General features: G+C 41.4%; 1 protein-coding gene across 2 annotated transcripts in view; it reads right to left on the reverse strand.

Annotated features, from left to right (window-relative positions):
* LOC126252813 (uncharacterized) overlaps positions 1-21,304 on the reverse strand; it is a 253,837-nt gene that overhangs the window by 150,086 nt on the left and 82,447 nt on the right. For both annotated transcript variants that reach the window (XM_049953758.1, XM_049953765.1), the window contains exon 6: positions 15,437-15,670. In XM_049953758.1, coding sequence (XP_049809715.1) covers positions 15,437-15,670 — 234 coding nt within the window. The remainder of the gene's footprint in view (positions 1-15,436; positions 15,671-21,304) is intronic.

Here is a 21,304-nt window from a genome sequence, read left to right on the forward strand (position 1 = left end):
GCCAAATCCCTTTAGTTGCCTGCATCATAACTGCAAGTACTTTATGATGACAGTGACCTCAGACTAAAGGTTGTCTGTGTTTGTACGTTATAATTTCTATTATGTTTTAACATCTTTTGACACAGCTAATCTGTCTAGAAGTTTTTTGTGCTTATATAATAGTTTTGAATGAAAGGCGTGTTGTCTCTAAACAGACTTTCAAATAATTTACGTAAATGCTTTATGTATTACTATTTTATGCTACTGTAATGATCTCTCTGAAAAAATTGCACCTATTAAGACATATCTGAAGACATAGATTGAAACCAGTCAGAAAATAAAAGAAAAACATTGGCATCAAAGTCTGTTTAAAATTCTACAAGTGTGATGAAAATTAATGGAAATGACAACCATATGAACCCGAAGGACAGTGCGGCAAAAATCTACAGCTGAGTGTGGATATATATCTTGTCCCAGAAGGGGTATAAACCATAAAAATTCATATAGACATGTGCCCAATTCCAAATGGTTTCCAAGATAGAAAACATTTAACGAATATTGTTATTTATTTTCTGTATTAATCCATATTGTTAAGTTTACTTACGTACAGAGTGGTTATAATTAAACTTTCGCTACTTGAGCCAGTGTAGAAAGAAAACTGTTTACTGTATAGGTACCTAACTCTATAAGAATGATGCTCAGACTGTATGCTACAGGATAGTAGTGTTAGTCTTATGACTTCCCATTTGCCACTGGTACCAACATGTTTGACGTGGGAGGATCTATAACACCAAGAACCAAGGACATGCAGCATAAACAGCACACATTACCCTGATCTGCTTCACAGACATATCATCCCTGATCTATGGGAGAGAGGTGCTTTGGACTCAATTGTTCTGATGCACACGGAGCTCCACATCACACTGCTCATGAGGTCACTTCGTTACTCTGTAACCCATCTGGAGAAAACTGAATCATTGGCCTATCATTCCAAACTGCATGCTACCACAATAGCCATATTGGAACCTAGGTGATTTTTGGCTATTGGGTTACCTGAAGGACAGTGTTTATCAATGGCACACTGGCACATGTTGGCGGTCGAATATGAGCATAGCGAGGGAGGTAGCCAACATTCCTCCTCCTCCTCCCCCCCCCCCTCCCGAGATGTTTTGGGCAGTAATAGAGCAATCTCTAGTGCAGTGCCAGGCTGTCACACATGCAGATGGTCCTCCCACTGAGCATTTGTAACCTGGAATGTAAACTTCGTACACACATCCTTACAAATATTCCCATAAATATTCATTGTCCTATAAGATCACTTGCTTTTCGTGGGGGGTCTCTGAAGTAGTGAAAGTTCAATTATAACCACCCTGTACAACAGTTAATAAGCATTACAACATGCATTTTACAAAGGATCAGCATTATCATACACATCACATTACAGCTGTTGTATAGTTCATAATAAATGTTTGAATATAACCACCACCAACTTCAATGTATTTGTGCAGTATTGGGAGAACATGTCGCCTGAGTGCCTCTGCACGTTCCCTAACGAGAGCAACACTGTCCACGATTTGACCAAACAGTTCATCTTACGCATTCACCTTTCATTTGTACACCCCAGACTTCATCCGACCTCATAAACAAAAATCTATTGGCATAAGATTTAGTGATCTTGGTGGCGAGCTGATTATGCTACTAATCCAGAGATAGGGTAAGTGCAAATAAGATATTCCCTTACACATCTGGTAAAATGTGAACGTGCTCCATTATGCTGAAAATTGCAGTCAGCTTGGCCGAAGGAATATTCTCAAGGTGTTCAACAAAGTAATGTTCCAACAATGCAAGTAATTCTGTCCGTCATTCACTCGTAAAAAATGACTGGACCTAGCGACATTACTATTCATGCCGCACCAACCACTGATCAAAAAAATGAACGTGGAACTCAGTTTCTACTGAAGTGGGCAAATTTTCCAGTGACCATAGATGATTATTATGTTCACTGTTAATTCCATTCCATGTAAACATTTCTTCATCAACGAACAGTATTAATGGACGCAAATGATGACTGTCATTTAAACAAAAACAAAATTCAAGTCGTAAGACATTGTCACCAATGTGAAGGCTGCGGGAAATGGGTACAAGATTTTTGCACGTAATATTCGCCATACATGTGTTCGTGAGATGTTGCCACATGCACAGTATTGAGACGCAGTTGGTAATAAGACTACACTGCACCATTTCAACAATGGGTTGCTGTTCCTGAACAGGTTGTTGAACAACACATTCAGAAGAAAATTGGGAACTTGAAAGAATACATGTTTCACAAAATATGTTGAAAACTGTGGTAAGTACTGTACAATCAAGAATTCAACATATTGGAAAGCACTCTAGGTAGTTTTCGACAACAGCACAAGTGCTACCATCACATAAGCAGTAAAAATACACCACATCTGCATATTCTACATTAGTGTAGGTGTGTGGCATTTTAGCCAGCATGTGTACAAACACAGTTAACAGAAGTTTCTCTCTGATAAACTCTCCATCTCTTGCACTACTTTACTCACAACACATCAAGGGCAACTGAGTGTTGGACGAGCTAGTTTAATGGCAGAAAGACATTCCAAGCAAAGAGATTGAAAGCAACCAGGTTGCTGGGCTAGAACAAAACGTCAAACAGGTTAAGAGACACATGTGCATGCCACTAGTCCAAAAACAAATGTACATTAAATGTGTTCTATTTCAGAAACCATTTAGAACAGGACATACATCCATATGAAATGAGCGTTCTTGTATGTCATAGCCCCGAATATTTATCATTTCTCCAATGAAACCCCATACTGTTGTCTGATTGACTTAACTGATGTGAATCTATAAAATTTGCAACTGAAACATAACTGTATAAGACAGTTTTGTACATTATGTCAAAAAATTAGTTTGTTACTATGAATGTTTTTAATAAAATATACCTTGGGCACTATGGAAATAAAGAGAGTTATGTTACCATATTAAACATAGGGCTCAGTAATTAATCTTGCTGATTAACACTTATTTTTCCATTAGATGCTCCAAATTTTCATGTGTATGAGAGTGCAAATTTTGCTAACTCAGTAATATTGCCGAATGAGGTCTTGAGCATGTTGCCAGAGTAAATTTTGTAGGGTCCACTATGCAATGAGAGAAATTCACAAAACTGAAATGAATCATTGGGGGATGTGGATAAAATTTCTGGAAACCGTGTACTTGACTGGGTGGCACTTTCAGTTTCTGCACCAAGAGTAAGAAAATGCATTGTAGGAATTTAAATCATGATAAGCTTGTATTCTTGCAAGAGTTAAAACTGTTACAATAGTGTAAAATACAGTGCTCATGGGATCCTAAGCACAATTTCATCCACAGCTTGCATCCTGTGTCCTTTTTAGTTAACTGAAACAGAAAGACTTAAGAGTGAACAGTAAAGCTTCTATCATGATTAAACTGCAGCCATCAAAACCTCATAATATGTCCAGAAGACAAAGCTAAGGTTTCTAAATGTTATAATAATAAATCTATCTAAAAACAAAGATGATGTGACTTACCAAACGAAAGTGCTGGCAGGTCGATAGACACACAAACAATCACAAACATACACACAAAATTCAAGCTTTCACAACCAACGGTTGTTTCATCAGGAAAGAGGGAAGGAGAGGGAAAGACGAAAGGATGTGGGTTTTAAGGGAGAGGGTAAGGAGTCATTCCAATCCCGGGAGCGGAAAGACTTACCTTAGGGGGAAAAAAGGACAGGTATACACTCGCGCACACACACACACACACACACACACACATATCCATCCGCACATACACAGCTGCTTGTGTCTGTGTATGTGCGGATAGGTGTGTGTGTGTGTGTGTGTGTGTGTGTGTGTGTGTGTGTGTGTGTGTGTGTGTGTGTGCGCGCGCGCGCGCGCGCGAGTGTATACCCGTCCTTTTTTCCCCCTAAGGTAAGTCTTTCCGCTCCCGGGATTGGAATGACTTCTTACCCTCTCCCTTAAAACCAACATCCTTTCGTCTTTCCCTCTCCTTCCCTCTTTCCTGATGAAGCAACCGTTGGTTGCGAAAGCTTGAATTTTGTGTGTATGTTTGTGTTTGTTTGTGTGTCTATCAACCTGCCAGCACTTTCGTTTGGTAAGTCACATCATCTTTGTTTTTAGATATATTTTTCCCACGTGGAATGTTTCCCTCTATTATATTCTTGTTATAATAATAATAATTATTATAGTAAATCATTAAATGCATGTGTTAGTGAGACTCACTTATACTGTAATGACTTTTCTTTCAAGCTGAATAACCTTTGTTTCTGTGTCATGTCAAAGATGTGATTGTTAAAGAGGCATGACAGCTGTTATGGACCATTTCAGAGTTTTATTTAGTTACTAACCATGGAAGCATACACAAAATGGGTTACCAAGTTTGTTCAACTTTTGCATGGTTGTAGTAGATACTTAGACATAATAAAGGTTGCTCTATTACGACAGGCTTCTTAAGTGTGTGAGAAATCCAGGTTCAACATTTTTCAAGCCTGTTGAACACCATATGAAAGTGCCAGCCACAGAGGAGCAGCATTAGTGCAATTGGCAAAGGCGCCCGTCAAGAAATCTCTAGGCATGTTTGAGACACATCATTTTATTTTTATCTCCTCTTTTTCAAGTAAGCAATGAATCACTACAATAAATGTTTTTTAAGGTATAATAATAATAATAATAATAATAATAATAACAACAATAATTGTCCTGTTATATTTGTGGTGAGGTATAATGAAGATATTATAAGGAACTGTGACAGAATGATTATTTATTTATTGATAAATTCATGTGGGTATGGCAGTGAAGGCATACCAGGCTAATGCTGCCACCAACACACGTCTCACGTAGGGATCATAAGAAGAAGATAAAAGAATTAGGGCCCATATGGAAGCATTTTGACAGGTACTTTACTTTTCCATCCATTCAATATGCAAATGGAATAGAAAAGAAATTAGATAATATTGGTATGATGTACCTTTTGTGAAGCAAAGTGCAGTGGTTTATACAATATTTATGTAGATCGACTTTTTGAAACCATCTATACGGTGATGTGGGTTAAGGACCAAGGTATCACACATTGCAGCCACTCACTCGGGTGGCTCTCCAATCGCGAGTAACTGATTTTTTTTAAAAAAAAAAAAAAAATCAGTATTTTGTGTGACATGCAATGGCGTTAAAAAAGTTTGTATTCCATAGTCTGATTGTGTGGTATAACGGATAGGATAACAGCTTCACATGCAGGAGATTATGGGTTCGATTCTCATTAGAGGCACAATTTTTTTTTATTTTTAAGTAATTATTAAAAATTACTTCAATCATTATTTCTATTCAATTACTTGATTTAAATGTGATTTTTAATTTCAATCCTTTGTCATGTAGTTTTAACCATGATATAGACTACTTCATTTGCTCTCACTTTTCTTCCTATCATTCTTTCTCCACTTGAAACCTTTGTTCATGTGTTTTAATTAATTTTAAGTATTAATTTTGATTTAATTGCTTTTGTTTTATCAGCTTGCTTTTTTATCCAATTTATTGTCTTCCTTACATCTATTTCACTTTTGCTTTAATTTCGTTTTACTTCTAGGACCGTATTTCATTTAAATTTTCATCCGTGTAATTTTGTCCACAGTGCAACAGGTATTTAAGTTACGTTTTAAATATTTGTATGACGATGCAAAAAACTTCACAAGGTAGCAAAAATACATTTTTGACACCATTGCACAAATATAAGTTGATTATTTTGGCTTTTACTTTTAACTGATAAACCAGAATTTTCAAATAATTGAATATTGTAATAGATACATATAATTAAAGTCATATCCACAAAAATTCCAATTGGAAAAAGAATGATTTTAAGACAAAATCAAACAAATGAAAAATATTCATATGGTGATTAAAATAATGTGACAAAGGAACAGAAATAAAAAATTACATTTAAACCATTTAAATGAATAAAAATAATGATCAAAGTAATTTAAATGAAGATTTGAAAATTGAAAAAAAAAAAAAATTTGTACACTTAACAAGATTCAAACCGATAACATCCTGGATGTGGAGCTGTTATCTTATCCTCTGTACCACACAATGAAACCGCAATAAACAACATTTTCAATGCTACTGAATGTCTCAAAAAATTCTCTTTTTCTCCGTCAATTACTCACAAACAAGAGCCCACCTGGTTGAATGGCTGTAGTGTGTGATATCTGGGATCTTAACCTATGTCTGTATAGACAGTTTCAAAACGCACTGCTGGGAACCTCTCCTTGTGAGGGCAACAACTGAAATCACTTGATCCGCAGGACAGTCAGTTCTAAGAAGACACACGACTGTTTTGGCATTCTTAAATCATTACTGTTAAGTGCACTCTGTTAATACCTATTGTCATTGTTATTATTGTTTCTATATTTGCTTTTTATTGAGTGACAATAAGTAGCTTTTAGTTCAGTCTCTTGTCGATGTTTATGAATATGATTTACTTCATAGCAAACTTTGGGTCTGGATCAAAATGCCGAATACTCACTGCCATGGGAATGGAAGAAATCATATGACTGGATAAAAAATAATCTTAAAAAAAAATGCAATGTAACATATGGTATCTGCAAGGATGATTCACATTCTGAAATTATATAAAAGAAATTCAAAGAAAATTGGCAGAAGATGATAAATATTTCTTGTGAAAGAAAGCATGTCTGAAAAATGACAGTATATGCTTGAAAAGCACATGATTAAGTCACACAACAATTATAAAATTGTATTTTATATGCTTTCTGTTGTGACAGTGCCATGACATTTACAGTGCCGCCACGACAGTACGCGCAAACGGCGATAGAGGCGCTCCACAACTCGGCTGAGCGCGGGAGTGCCACCTAGCTACGAACGGCGCCGGCCGCACGTCACAGCACGGCAGTCGAATAAGAGATACTGAGTTGTTATCATGTAACCAGCTATTGTTTCTAAGTGAGTGTGTTTGAATATCCACGCAATTATTGGTGATTAAAGGTTATAAGACTTTTTGGCGATGAGGATGGGATATTTTCACTGTGTTGTGGATTTGTGTGTTCGTGACGGGGCAGACGTGGAACAGCTTATGCAAGCGCTCATTGAACAACAAACACAGCTGACGGCTGCTATTCAGGCACAACAAACACAGCTGATGGCTGCTATTCAGGCGTTGTCGACGTCGCTTACTCATCGTCTGTCTTCCTCTTCTCCACCTCCATTCCCTCCATACGACGAGGCCGCTGAAGACTGGGAGGATTATGAGAAGCGTTTGCGGCAACACTTCTTGGCTTTCGGCGTTGTCGACGCTCCTATGTGTAAGTCGTTATTTCTATCTTGGATTTCCCCACGGATCTATCAGCTGCTATCTCAGTTAGCCCCTCTGCGGGAATCTGCCTCTCTGTCCTTCCAAAAAATGTGTGACTTATTGTCTAACTATTACCGAAAAAACACCCACGTTGTTGCCACCTGCGTGGCGTTCTACCGGTGTCGTAAACAGCCCCATCAATCTTACCGGGCTTGGGCGGTGGAACTACACGGTCTGAGTAGGAAATGTCAGTTTGTCACCGACACTCATCATGAGTCTTATGCTGATTCAATGGTTAGGGATGCTATTCTACGGCTTGCTCCTGATAAAGAAGTTCGGCAACGTGCCCCACAACTGCCAAACCCGTCGTTGTCGGAAGTTCTAAGCATCGCTCAATCCTTTGAAGTGTTTCACGCTGCTGGCGTGCAAATAGACGCGTGGTGTGATGTACGCGCTGTACAGTCAACTTTCGACACGGACAATTTGCCTGTTTCACAGGAGAACGAAGATGTGGCGGCGGTTCACTCACATAAACATCATCGCGTTGGGCCACAACGCTCGCAGCGAAAACAGCAACCACAGAAGCAGGTTCGTTCCGCACTTCCTTCTTGTCCACGTTGTTTCGTACAGCATGACAGGGCCGCGTGTCCAAAATGTTGAACCACGTGTAATTCCTGTAGGAAAAAAGGCCACATTGCTTCTGTGTGTCAGTCCCCTAAAGTTCCTGTTGACGAGGACGAGGCATTGGACATGGATGTTAACTGTGTGCTTTCTCCAACAAATAAGTTGTTTGTTACTGTTCGTGTTCTGGATAAAGACATTCACATGCAAGTGGACACTGGCTCTGCAGTAACTCTCATTAATTCTCGCACGTATTTGGAGTTGGACTCCCCTCCCTTGTCTCCAGTTACGCAAAATCTGAGAACTTATAATAAACAGAAAATTCCTATCATTGGCCAGTTTGATGCTTCCATTGCCTACAAGTCTGTTGTTAGGCCCCTCACGTTTTATGTGGTGGGTCATGCGGGCACTGAAAACCTGTTCGGTTATGATGCTTTCCAGTTGTTCGGGTTCTCCATTGATGATGATGTGCACCTCATATCTGAGGATATTCCGTATCAACAACTAGATGGATTGTGTTCTGAATTTTTGTCCGTGTTCTCTGCTGGTCTGGGTCGTGCCAAGGATTTTGAAGCCCACATTACTCTTAAACCTACAGCTCGCCCTAAGTTTTTCCGGGCACGCCCTATTCCGGTGGCGTTGCGTGCACCTGTCAAGGCTGAGATAGTCAGGTTAACAGCTTCAGGGATTCTCCTTCCTGTTACCTCCAGCGAATGGACATCGCCCATCGTGGTGGTTTCTAAACCAAACGGGAGTTTGCGATTGTGTGGTGATTTTAAAGCCACTGTCAACGCTCAGAGCCTCATTGACACTTATCCTCTTCACCGTCCTGAGGAGTTATTTACCAAGCTCGCTGGGGGCCAGTTCTTTTCCAAACTTGACTTATCAGAGGCATACCATCAGTTGCCGTTGGATGCTTCTTCCAAGGAATTTCTCGTCATCGACACTCCTTGTGGGTTGTATCAGTACCAGCGGTTACCATTTGGCGTCGCTAGCGCGCCGGCCATTTTTCAGCGGTTTTTGGAACAGCTCACGGCTTCCGTTTCCGGCTGCATAAACTATCTGGATGACGCTGGCGAAGAGTTCTCGGGCTTCCAGCCGGGTGGCGGTGTCTTCAAACTGCGACGTTTCAACGAGTGACATACTCATCATTTTCTGGCGAAGATGATGAGTATGTCACTCGTCGAAACGTCGCAGTTTGAAGACACCGCCACCCGGCTGGAAGCCCAAGAACTCTTCGCCAGCTGTATACGCCGGGAAAGCATAGATTCACATTTATCTGGATGACATTGTTGTCACGGGGGCCTCTACTGAGGAGCACCTTCGCAATTTGCGTTCCCTGTTTCGGGTTTTGCATTCAGCTGGGTTGAGGTGCAATCTGGACAAGTCACAGTTCTTCCAACCCTCCATTGTGTATCTTGGTTTCCACTTGTCCCGTGAGGGTATACGTCCTCTATGTCAGCACGTTGCGGCCATTAACGCTCTACCCCGGCCGTCTACGGTCAAAGAACTTCAGGCGTTTCTAGGCAAGATTGCTTATTATCACAAATTCATTCCATCCGTGGCGGCGGTAGCTCATCCTCTGCATCAGCTGTTACGCAAAAACGTCTCTTTCTGTTGGTCTGACGAGTGTGAACAGGCTTTTGTCTGCCTGAAGGCTCATTTGCAGTCGGCGCCTTGTCTTGACACATTCCGTCCGGGTCAGCACTTGGTTCTGGCGACTGACGCGTCACAGTATGGCCTAGGGGCTGTTCTCGCCCATCGGTATGAGGATGGGTCGGAACGACCCATCGCCTATGCTTCCAAGACCCTCAACGATGCGCAACGGCGTTACTCTCAAATCGAAAAGGAGGTGCTCGCTATCATTTATGCTCCAAAAAAGTTCAGCGTTTTTTGTATGGTTCTAAGTTTCACCTCATCACCGACCACAAGCCGCTGGTGTCTCTGTTCAGCCCATCGGCGTCGCTTCCGGATAAGGCAGCTCACTGCCTGCAACGTTGGGCCTTATACTTGTCTTGTTTTCACTATGAGATTCACTATCGTCCCACAGCCCAGCACGCCAACGCTGCCGCATTGTTGCGATTGCCGATGGGCCCCGACCCGGTTTTTGATCGTCATGAACTACTCTGTTTCCACATTGATGAGGAAGAACGTCGTGCAGTCGAGGGTTTTCCACTTACAGGTTCGCAGGTTGCGTCGGCTAACGCGCGGGACCCGGTCCTGCGTCAGGTGACCGGTTTTGTTCAACGGGGTTGGCCGGACAGGACCAAGGGCCGGGCATCGGATCCCCTATACAACTACCATGCCTTGCGCCTTCGTCTGTCTGGTCATGATGGTGTTGTTCTTCTGGCCACGGATGGCGCATCTCCACGGGTCGTGGTGCCAGCCTCTCTTCGCAAAGATGTTCTCAAACTGTTGCATGAAGGCCATTGGGGTATTTCTCGGACTAAGTCCCTGGCCCGCAGGCACGTTTATTGGCCCGGTATTGATTCGGACATCGCCCAATTGGTTGCTGCGTGTGGTCAGTGTGCTCCACAACTGGCTGCACCTCGTACAATGCCCTCTCCGTGCCCTGATCCGGTGCAGCCATGGGAACGGATGCACGCCGACTTTGCCGGCCCCTTCCTCGGTACTTATTGGCTACTGTTGCTTGACGCCTTCTCGAAGTTTCCGTTTGTTGTTCGATGTCCGTCGCCCACCATTGCGGCGACGACGCTGGCTTTGTCCAAAATCTTTGCGCTAGAAGGTCTTCCATCCACGATCGTCACGGACAATGGCCCTCAGTTCTCTTCGCAGGCCTTCCGTGATTTTTGTACTGGACAAGGGATTCATCATGTTACAGCACCGCCCTTCCATCCGCAATCGAATGGGGAGGTCGAGCGCCTTGTCCACACCTTCAAAAGCCAGATGAAAAAATTCCTTAGTGATTTTTCCACAGATGACGCTCTGCTGCAATTTCTGAGTTCTTATCGCTTCACGCCTCTGGGTGATCGCAGCCCTGCTGAACTCTTGCATGGCCGCCAACCGTGCACTCTACTGCACCCGCTTCACCCTGTCAGGCCTTGTGCTGTGTCCCCTAGTGCGGGAAAATACTCGGTGAGCACCGACGTGTGGGCACAAGGGTATGGATCTCGCCCTAAATGGATTCCAGGGGTGGTCAAGGCTCTTCGCGGCCGCCGGTTTTGTGAAATACGTACGGACGACGGCATGGTTGTTCGCCATTACGACCAGATGCGCCCATGAGTGGTGGCCACGCCGGTGCCACTGCCCCTTCCTTCGCCTCCACCAGCCCGAGACGCCAGTCCTGTCGCTGCTGCCTATCTACCGTACGTTTTGCTGCAGCCGACGTCGCTACCGCTTCCGAGTACGCCGGAACCGGCCCCAGTCGCGACGCCGCCTTCTCCGGGACCCATCTCACTGGAGCAAACCCCCAGGTCCACGACACCTATGGATGCTGCTCTGGAGTTTTCACCCATCATCTCGTCCAGGAGGCACATTTCACGCACGAGCTTCCGTCCTGGACATTTTCGACCATACTCTCGTGTCTCTCCGCGGGATCTTCTCGGGGCCTCACAAGAGGCCATGGATGTCTCCGCACTGTCCATGTCTCCAAGGAAAAGAGTTTTTTTTTTTTTTTTTCAAGCGGGGAAAAGTGTTGTGACAGTGCCACGACATTTACAGTGCCGCCACGACAGTACGCGCAAATGGCGATAGAGGCGCTCCGCAACTCGGCTGAGCGCAGAAGCGCCACCTAGCTACGAATGACCCGGCCGCACGTCATGGCACGGCAGTCGAATAAGAGATACTGAGTTGTTATCATGTAACCAGCTATTGTTGCTAAGTTAGTGTGTTTGGATATGCACGCAATTATTGGTGATTAAAGGTTATAACACTTTCTGTTAATGTCTGCGTTTACCAAAACAGAATTATCAGTGATTGGTGTAAAACAGCAGGAAGAGAGAGAGAGACAGTTTCAATCAATTTCAATAAACAAATAACAGTCCATTTATTTAAAACATAAATTTATAATGCAGCATAAGTCATTAACTTTACACAACCTAGTGAAAACAGTATTTCATGCTACATGTACGAAAAACTAGCATTTAAGTTGAAATAAGACACACAATTTGTCTGTAAAAAAAAAAGTGTCATGGTACAAATACAACTGAAAAGGCTGACGAAATATGTAAGTAAAATTACTTGAACATGGAGACTTAGTGACACCATTCACATAGTTGATTAACCTTTAAAGACTTGTGCCAGTCTGTTGCCTCATATTCAGTGAAACTGCTCAAACCCATAGTGAGTGAAAAATGTTCTTTTGTTGCTCCAGAGACTATTCATTTGGTTGTCTCATTTGACTGAAAACAGCAAATGAACAAAAAACCAGCTAGATGGTCAATTGGTTTTTAAAAACAGTCAACTGCCCCACACTACTTCTAACTTTTTCTTTGTCTGTGTGTTTTAACTGTTACTTTCTAATTGCCTCACCCTAAATAGTGTGGAAAATAACCAATATTTCCTATAAATTCTGCTTTTCTTAGCAGAACACTGATACTTAGTATTTTTTTATTTCTTTTTATTTCATGCTGTACTTCTAATACTACAGTGCTGTAATGCGATCTTACACTCACTTGTTCAGTTTATTTCCAGTTTTCAGACAAGAGACTGCAAGTACCCAGTGGATAAATTTTGCTGCAATTGCAATCTTTTATTGAGATGAGCAAAAAAAGTAATTCGTTAGAGCATCTCTTAACATGTATGAGGCCTGCACAACATACTTTGGTATACTTATAGACCGCATGGGATCAATTATATTCAGAAGCATGATCACACAGTGACTGGAAAGTAGATTTTGATTCTTCAGCTGCGGTGAGATATCCATCTGTACTAAATAGAAATACTATAATCACGTGATCAGAGATCTTGGTCCCGAAAGTGCAGCTTCTGACATCAAGGTTGAAGTATTGGAATTTCTTAGATGAAAATGTGCAAGTCAATTCAAACGAGTGGCACCTATTCATATACAGCACATCAAAAAGCCTCACAGCTGTTTTATTTCATAATGGAAACAAATACACATATCTTCCTCTGGTTCATTCAGTTCATCTCAAATAGGATTATGCAAGTATCAAGTTCTTGCAGAATCCACCAGATATGATGAGTATGGATGGCAGATAACAGAGGATTTCAAAATGGTGGGAGTTTTGATCTGTGTACAAAGTGTTTTTGTTACAAGGGTCGCTCCAAAAGAAAAAGAAATACAACATATTTTTTTAGAAATCCAACTTTTGTTCTACATCTTTGTTGTTCATTTTTGGAAAACAACCTACAACCAGCTTAGAGACAGAAGTGATGACACTTTCTGCAGGACCTGACCATAATTTTGCAGGACAATGCTCAAGCACATACAGTGCAAGTTGTTACTGATTTGTTTGACTGATGGGGCTGCTAAGTGCTATACCACCTACTGCACTCCCCTGACTCAAGCTCTCGTAAGTTCAACTCGATTTCTAAACTTAAGGAAACACTTCACAGCATTCACTTCAGAACTGCTACAAATTTGTCGGGCAATAGACCGCGCCGCTCAAACTGTAAACACAACTGGCACTGCTAAGATTATCCTACGACTTCCACATCACTGGCAATGGGTTATACACAATGCTAGTGACTACTTTGAAGGTCAGTAAAACTTTGAAACATGTATCTATTTTGTACCAGCTGTAAATAAATAGTTGCCACTATTATAGTTCCAACCCTCATATATTGGATTTTTAACACTGCTATCATGGACAGTATAACAAAAACATAATGGTAGATTAAAACGGTCATAAATGCTATATACCATTTTTCCTGTTATCGCATTCACCATTTAACAAATGATAGCAACTTCTTCATTTCCCATTTCCACACAGTTTTTCCCTATTTGCTATTTTGATAGTGAAATTTTAAATTCCATGAAGTCTAGGCACCAACTTTATCTTCACTACACGTACAACTTACACCCATATCTTTATGGTTGGTTGGTTGATTTGGGGGAGGGGACCAAACAGCATGGTCATTGGTCCCCTCGGATTAGGGAAGGATGGGGAAGAAAGTCAGCTGTGCCCTTTCAAAGAAACCATTCCAACATTTGCCTAAGACATGATTAACAGAGGGGGGGTTTGAATTGTCATCCTCCCAAATGCGATTCCAGTGTGCTAACCACTGTGCTACCTCACTCTGTGATTTCTTTAAGTCATACAACATTGTTTCATTTCTGATAACGCCAGACACAGTTAGGGTATTGAAGTACTGCATTAAAATTAAGTTACATGTGTTACATTCTTATTCTGAAAATTAAAACAAATCTGAGGAACATAGTCCAACTTTCTGTAGAAATTGAAATGATTAATACACTTTTTGACATGAGCAAATGTGTGAAAAAACAAAATTAGAGAAGAACTTGGGGAGCAATGAGATCCCAAAATGACACACTGGCAAGTATAATGTTGGTGACATATATTTAAAAGTGTATATTTATAACTGTGGGGCACAGCTGCTCTGTAATGTTCAAAATGATGAACTATAAAGACTGAAAAAGTGTGTTAGGAAGATCAACTAAGTTACAACATAATGAACCAAGTAGAAACTAATAAATTACAAATCAATCCAAATACTGATTTTTCAAACACCATTGTGCTTTACTGGTCTCAGTCCTACTGGAGATGGAGTACTCTTGCCTTTCTCCACCCAGTAACAAAACTCGCACTGATAGTTAACTAATTGGGGCAGGGGAGCTACAGTAACATGAAATATTTAACTCTTCACTACGTCCAATGCCTTAAACACTTATCCAAAAAAGGCCTCAAATAACTACTTTTGAAGTGCACCAGTTTCTGGATCCATAAAAGAATAAATCACTTCATTCATGTCCCACATCAGTTAACCATCAGTGAAGCATCAATAAAACTACAAAACCAAGAAAATAACTTCAAGCAGTGAAGTAAGCAACAATAAAATACACAACAATGTAAGAAAAGGCAGATTGCTGTTTAAGGTAAAGAAGACGCGTTAAATTGCAGACAGGCACAATTAGATGACACTTACATAAAGCTTCCAGCCACAGCCTTCATCAGCAAGAGAGAGACACATACACCATTCACACACACAAGAAAGCACACCTCACCTCATGCACACATGACCACCAACTCCAGCATATCAGGTCAGAATACCTGGCGCTCCAGCTCGAAATGCTGGAGTTGGCACCATGTGTGCATGAGGTGAGCTTGCTTGTTTGTATGAATGGTGTGTGCCTCTATCTTTTGTTGATAAAGGCTGTGGCCAAAAGCTTCATTTAAGTGTCTCCTAATTATGCCTGCAATTTAACGAGTCCTGTTTATGGTAAGTAGCAATCTGTCTTTTCCTACATTGTTAATATTCCTACCTGGAGTCTCCACTGTTTAATAAAATCACACAGAATTACCTCTTGTAACTCAGTAACCTCCTGGGCAGCAGCGATTTTATGGTCTTGCAGTTGCTGTGCAAGCTCATTACGCTCGTCCTCAAGATCATTCCAATGGCCAACCAACTTGTCCCAAGCAGTCTGTAATTGGGAAATGGCATAGTCCTTGCTCTCATCAACTCTCATGGCAACTGCAAGCTTCTCACGTTCCTCCAACAGCTGCCGTTGTAATTCTTGAACAAGGCGTTCACAGTGCTGCAATAGTAACAGTACTGGCTCTTATGGGGGTGACATCTAAAAAAGTATTTTACATCTAAAGGCTGCAATGTTTTGATCTGAATTGGAGACCAAACAGGATAGGCAGGGATTACAGAGGTACAGACCAAGTGATAAAATCAATGTTTGTGGCTCTGAGCACTATGGGACTTAACTTCTGAGATCATCAGTCCCCTAGAACTTAGAACTACTTAAACCTAACTAACCTAAGGACATCACACACATCCATGCCCGAGGCAGGATTCGAACCTGCGACCGTAGCGGTCACGCGGTTCCAAACTGAAGCGCTTAGAACCGCACGGCCACACCGGCCGGCAATGTTTGTGTTATATTTTAATATATCAATTTAAAATAATGAATAATCAAATCTACAGCACATGCATCAGGCTAATGTCAGATATACCGACCTGATGAAAGAAGAAGGAGGGAAAAAATATTCTGGAAACTAAATTGCTATCCAAGACTCACTCCATTCAGTGGTCCTCAAATGTAGAAACTATGTTGCAAAACTGTCGTAAGACGGAAAATTTTACTTGCATTTACATTCCTTCATTTTTTAATTGCTGGAAAATATCTGAGAGTTATTTAACATCTGATCATGCTGAAATCTTCTACATATAATTCCATAATTTATTGGTTTGGTTTAAAATGTTGCCAACAGCAAAATCAATACATACAAGACATTAACAGTCTCCTGATAACGAAGCAAACAGAATCATTGTGGCTTTCCACTGGGAGCTATATGAGAATTCATTTGAAATGATTAAGTGCAAATAGAAACAAGTGAAATTCATATAGCTGGCCACCATTCACAGTAAGTTCCACAATACATCAGTGTCTTTAAAGTTGTGTCACTGAGCACAGATTAACTCTCCACAGCTAAACGGCATCAGCTGAATATCCAATTCCAGGAGTGCAGTTCAGTAGCAAGACTGGAGTGCAGGGTTGTTGGGTTGGCTGAGGTCAGTGATGGGACCGAAGAGGCAGTGAGTGAGACGGAGGATTGAGGAAATGTGGCTGATGGTACAGAGGGAGGCATCAGGTTTGGGAGAGAGGAATGCAGGAGGAAGAGGCACTAGGTGCACAACGCAGGGATTTGATGCATTGGCACTGGAGCTGCTGTGATCATATAAAGTGCACAATGATGATGATTTGAGAGTGTGGATTGAGAGGGTCGATAGATCAGAGGAAGGGGTTACTGGAGAAAGACAACATGGGTGCAGGGAGTTAATAGAGATTTAGGCCAGGAGGACTGTGGAAACAACAAAGGATGAGTTGCAAGGAAACTCTCATCTATGTGGTTCCAAAAAGCTGAACTGCTGCTGATAGATGGAGCAGGCATTTATTTGGGATGGGTGCAAGACCTGCCACATTCAACCACTCAGCACACCCTACTCTACACTCATCAAAGGCTTATCCTATCTCATCAGGACAGGGCTACCTGCAAAAGTAGCCATCCCGTATACCAGCTCTGCTGCAGTTCCTGCACAGCATTTTACATGGGCATGACCACCAGCCCTCTCGGGTGCCTGTGTGTCACATCCAATCGCACTTCATATCACGTGTACCTGCTGCCTCTTACTCTCCCTCTGAGCTACCCTCCCTTAATGCTCCCACTCCTGCTCATCACCTCTTTTCTCCCCTCATCCTCCCAGCCCAACAGGAGACCTCATCACACTCTACCTGCCAAACTGCAGTCCTGGCATGGATATCCAGCCAGCACAATGTAACCCTACATATTATCCATGGCTGGCACCTTGATACCAACAACAAACCATACAGCAGTGTTTCCTTACAATGACAGACCATGTATTCAACTGTACCTTCAAGAACTGTTATCGAGTGGTCCAGTTTCTAATTAGATCATGACGATCTTTCAGCTGTATTCGTTCAGCTTTTCCGTTGCTACTCAGAACCTAACATTAAGGTGTATTCTATGGGACAGTAATAAAGTAGACATCTCTCTCTCTCTCTCTCTCTCTCTCTCTCTCTCTCTCTCTCTCTCTCTCCTGGTACCATGCATCATCCATATCACAGAATACAGAATCACATTAATGCAAAATTGTCCACTAAATGTCATGAGAGGCAGCCCCCCCCCCCCCCCCCCCCAGTATGAAAGGATGCAGGGAGTATTGTGTTGCCAATAGAGAAGCAGTCACAGCAGAATTTGTCATGAGAGCTCTGCAACTTCGAACATGGATGAGGCATTGGATGTCAGCTGAGTAACAGATCCTTTTAAAGCTCAGCAAAACATCTCACGTACTGACAGACAAGGTCCATCGAGTGTTGCAGAGGGTGGTTGTAAAACATTGCATGAAACCAGTGGAAGAAATCACTCTTGATTACCAAAGTGCTACCAGCTGTCCAGTTAGCACAATGACAGTGCGTAGAAAATTAAAAAGAATGGGGTTCCACAGACAAGTGCTCCTCATTAACCACTCATTTCTAAAGTCATTGCTAAACAACACTTGAGGTGGTGTAAAGAGCGACGCCTCTGGATAGTGGATGACTAGAAATGAGTGATTTGAAGTGATGAATCATGCTATCCAGCATCACTATCTTATCTGGTTTCAGCTCTTGAAAAAGAATGGGCCGTCATTCCTCATGGACATTCAGACACCTATTGAAAGTGTCCATAACAGAGTTCCAGCCACCATAAAGGCCAAGTGTGGACACACCTCATGCTAATGTCCACTAATAGGTGTCCAGATATTTTGATAAAACACAGTGCAAGTACTGTATGAAAAAGGACTTGTCAGAAAGTTTCACTACTTCATGTGTTCCTGTCGACAACTCAATATACGCATAACACTTTGACACAACCACTTCTTATATCGAGTACGGCTATGAATTACTCGCACTAATCAGTAAAACCAGATTTTATGACTCGTGGAAAGGCTGTAGCATTAAACTATCAAAACATTACCGATATTGTAATAATGAGTAGCTCAGAAGACCAATCTTGGAACCATTTTCTACTAAAGTGAGGGCACATTCTGCCAGGGCAACCACAGGTTCCTGAAGATTATTTGTCAAGAGATTTTCTTGCTCTTTCCTATGGCTCCATTTGTTCAATCTTAGTCTTCACCACTGGTTTTCACAGTATTATAAGCCATCGTAAACAGCCCAATGCCACATCGGAAGATAGGAGGTAGTAGTTTCCCAATTAATGGTGTCAATTTGATAATTTTTTAAAGTGTTACTTAAGAATGTCTTTGTACCATTTCTGTTACCCTCCTTGCTTTCCTTGTCCATTTTTGAGTTGGGGATAAATTATCTGTTTTGGTACATGTATGTCAGGCATGCTGACAAAATGACCATCCATCAAAGTTGGTGTTTGATGATAATGGCCTCCATGCTAAAAGTATTTGTTTCCTAGAATAATAATATTGCTAAGCCAATCTCACCATTTAAGTTTAAGTGTTCTACTGAGGCATCGCTGATGATATTTCTCGAGGAGCGTCACATGTCTTTTATAGGTGGTCCAGACCTCAACTCATAAGTGACAGTTGGTACAATGATAATGTGATAGACAAAGAGCTTAGTGTGAGTGCTGAAGCCATGGTTATTGAAGACTCTGTTCCACAAATGGCCAAAAGTTGCACTAGTACATCTTATGTGATACTGGATTTCAGTATCAATATTTGTGTTATTTGAAAGATGGCTGCAAAGGAATGAAAATGCTCAACATTTCACAGGATTTCACCACATTGTGTTACAGTTGCATTTTTACAGTTAATATCTGGTGAAGGCTGATTCAAAATTTGTGTTTACTGATGTTGACATCCAGGCTGATGCTCATTATGCATTCAAAATAGCGTGAAGCGCTTCCTCCGAGTTAGCCATTACAAAATTATCATCTGGATACTGGAGTTCGATGACAGAGGTTGTGATTACCTTGGCTGTGGGTAAGAGAGGTAATAGACAGCACAATAAAGAGGGAGACCAGTGGCTCTCAACAAAAGTAGAAAATAAGTTCTGAAAATGTGACATACAAAACTAATTTGATATGTAGGGAGTATAAGTACAAGGTTTGGCTAAAGGATCAGTTGTGTATAAAATAACAGGAGAGGGAATGTAAGCATAAACAGATGACCCTAAGAAGGAATCTAACAGAGGTCTAGTTCAGCACAGTTGCAAGAACAGAGGATATTCTGGGGGAAAAGTTCCCACCTACCTAGTTCGGAGGAACTGATACTCTGGTGAGAAGTGGTGGAAAGGAAATCAAAACAGCTTACAGGCTGGTATTGTGGTGTCCTGCATGTTTATCAACAGAGTGGTCATTCATCTGGCTGAACAACTGGCTAGCTGCTCTTGTAGTTTTCACAGCATACCAAGTAGTCAGCGATTGGTGGTTATAGTCAATAGTCGTTTACTTTTAAGCAAAATATTTCAACTGGATATCTGCCAGAGATCTTTAGGCAATTCAGCGAAGAATGGCACACACTTCCATGGAGCACTGTTAATTAGCATACTCTACATAATTTCAGCATGGGGAATGATTGTAATAACAAGACTGTCCACACTACCTATATTTGGATAAGAATAAAAAAGTGACTGACAGCTAGTTTATTATAGGACAGCTACCACAGTAACGAACAATCTTAGCACGAGTTTGGTCACACCTTCCATCCTGTAGACAACTGTCATATCGCTCTGCTACCTTAGCTGACCATTACCACTTATCGGTGGACAGCAATGGGTTTGTTAGGTACCTGTTGTGATTTGTTCTTATATGCTTTGTTTCTCGGTGCAGCATGTTTCTCTTACTGAATTTATGAAGATAATTATGAAATTGAGTAGGAAAGTGATATGACTATCACAATCTTGCAAAAAGAACTCATGTGAACATAATCAGTATGAAACTACACAGCTGTGCTGCTACTGGAGCTATATTGAGCTTGCACATAATAGTGAGGCAACAACATCCTCTCTTTCATGTTCAACTGTCAGCCGCATTCTAATGGTGATGTGCTGAAAATAGCAATGCCGTTGACGGTGGATGTGCAAACTTCAGCTGTTCAAAGGACTGTTGCTTTCCGTGGGTTTCAGTTTATTCTATTTTCGATCATGTTACATCTAATATGGTTTCGGCAATGCACATCTCTATGGCTCTCTAACAATGGAGCCAGAAAATGACATTGTTACAACAAATATTTTTAAAGTATATATTCTGCTGAATATGGAGACACAGGGTTCAGTTACAGCAGACTTGTTGGGATTTATATTCACTGCAACACTTTTTCACAGTGTGTCTTGTCTGATCAATAAAAGCCACACCATAATAACAAGGTATTTTATAAAAAATGGTTCAAATGGCTCTGAGCACTATGGGACTTAACATCTCTGGTCATCAGTCCCCTAGAACTTAGAACTACTTAAATCTAACTAACCTAAGGACATCACACACATCCATGCCCGAGGCAGGATTCGAACCAAGGTATTTTATAAACTCCACTCTTCTGCAGTAGTAAATCATCAAGTATCAGTTTCAGAATGGCTGCACTTAAGGAGATAGCTGGAAAATAACTTAAATTCAAAATCATCGAAGCTTAAGACAGCACATTACTAAAGATAACCAAATGCTCCAGAGAGCCACTATTTTTATGTCTG

The sequence above is a fragment of the Schistocerca nitens genome, chromosome 1, assembly GCF_023898315.1.
Source record: "Schistocerca nitens isolate TAMUIC-IGC-003100 chromosome 1, iqSchNite1.1, whole genome shotgun sequence".
In the NCBI taxonomy this organism is placed as follows: Eukaryota; Metazoa; Arthropoda; class Insecta; order Orthoptera; family Acrididae; genus Schistocerca; species Schistocerca nitens.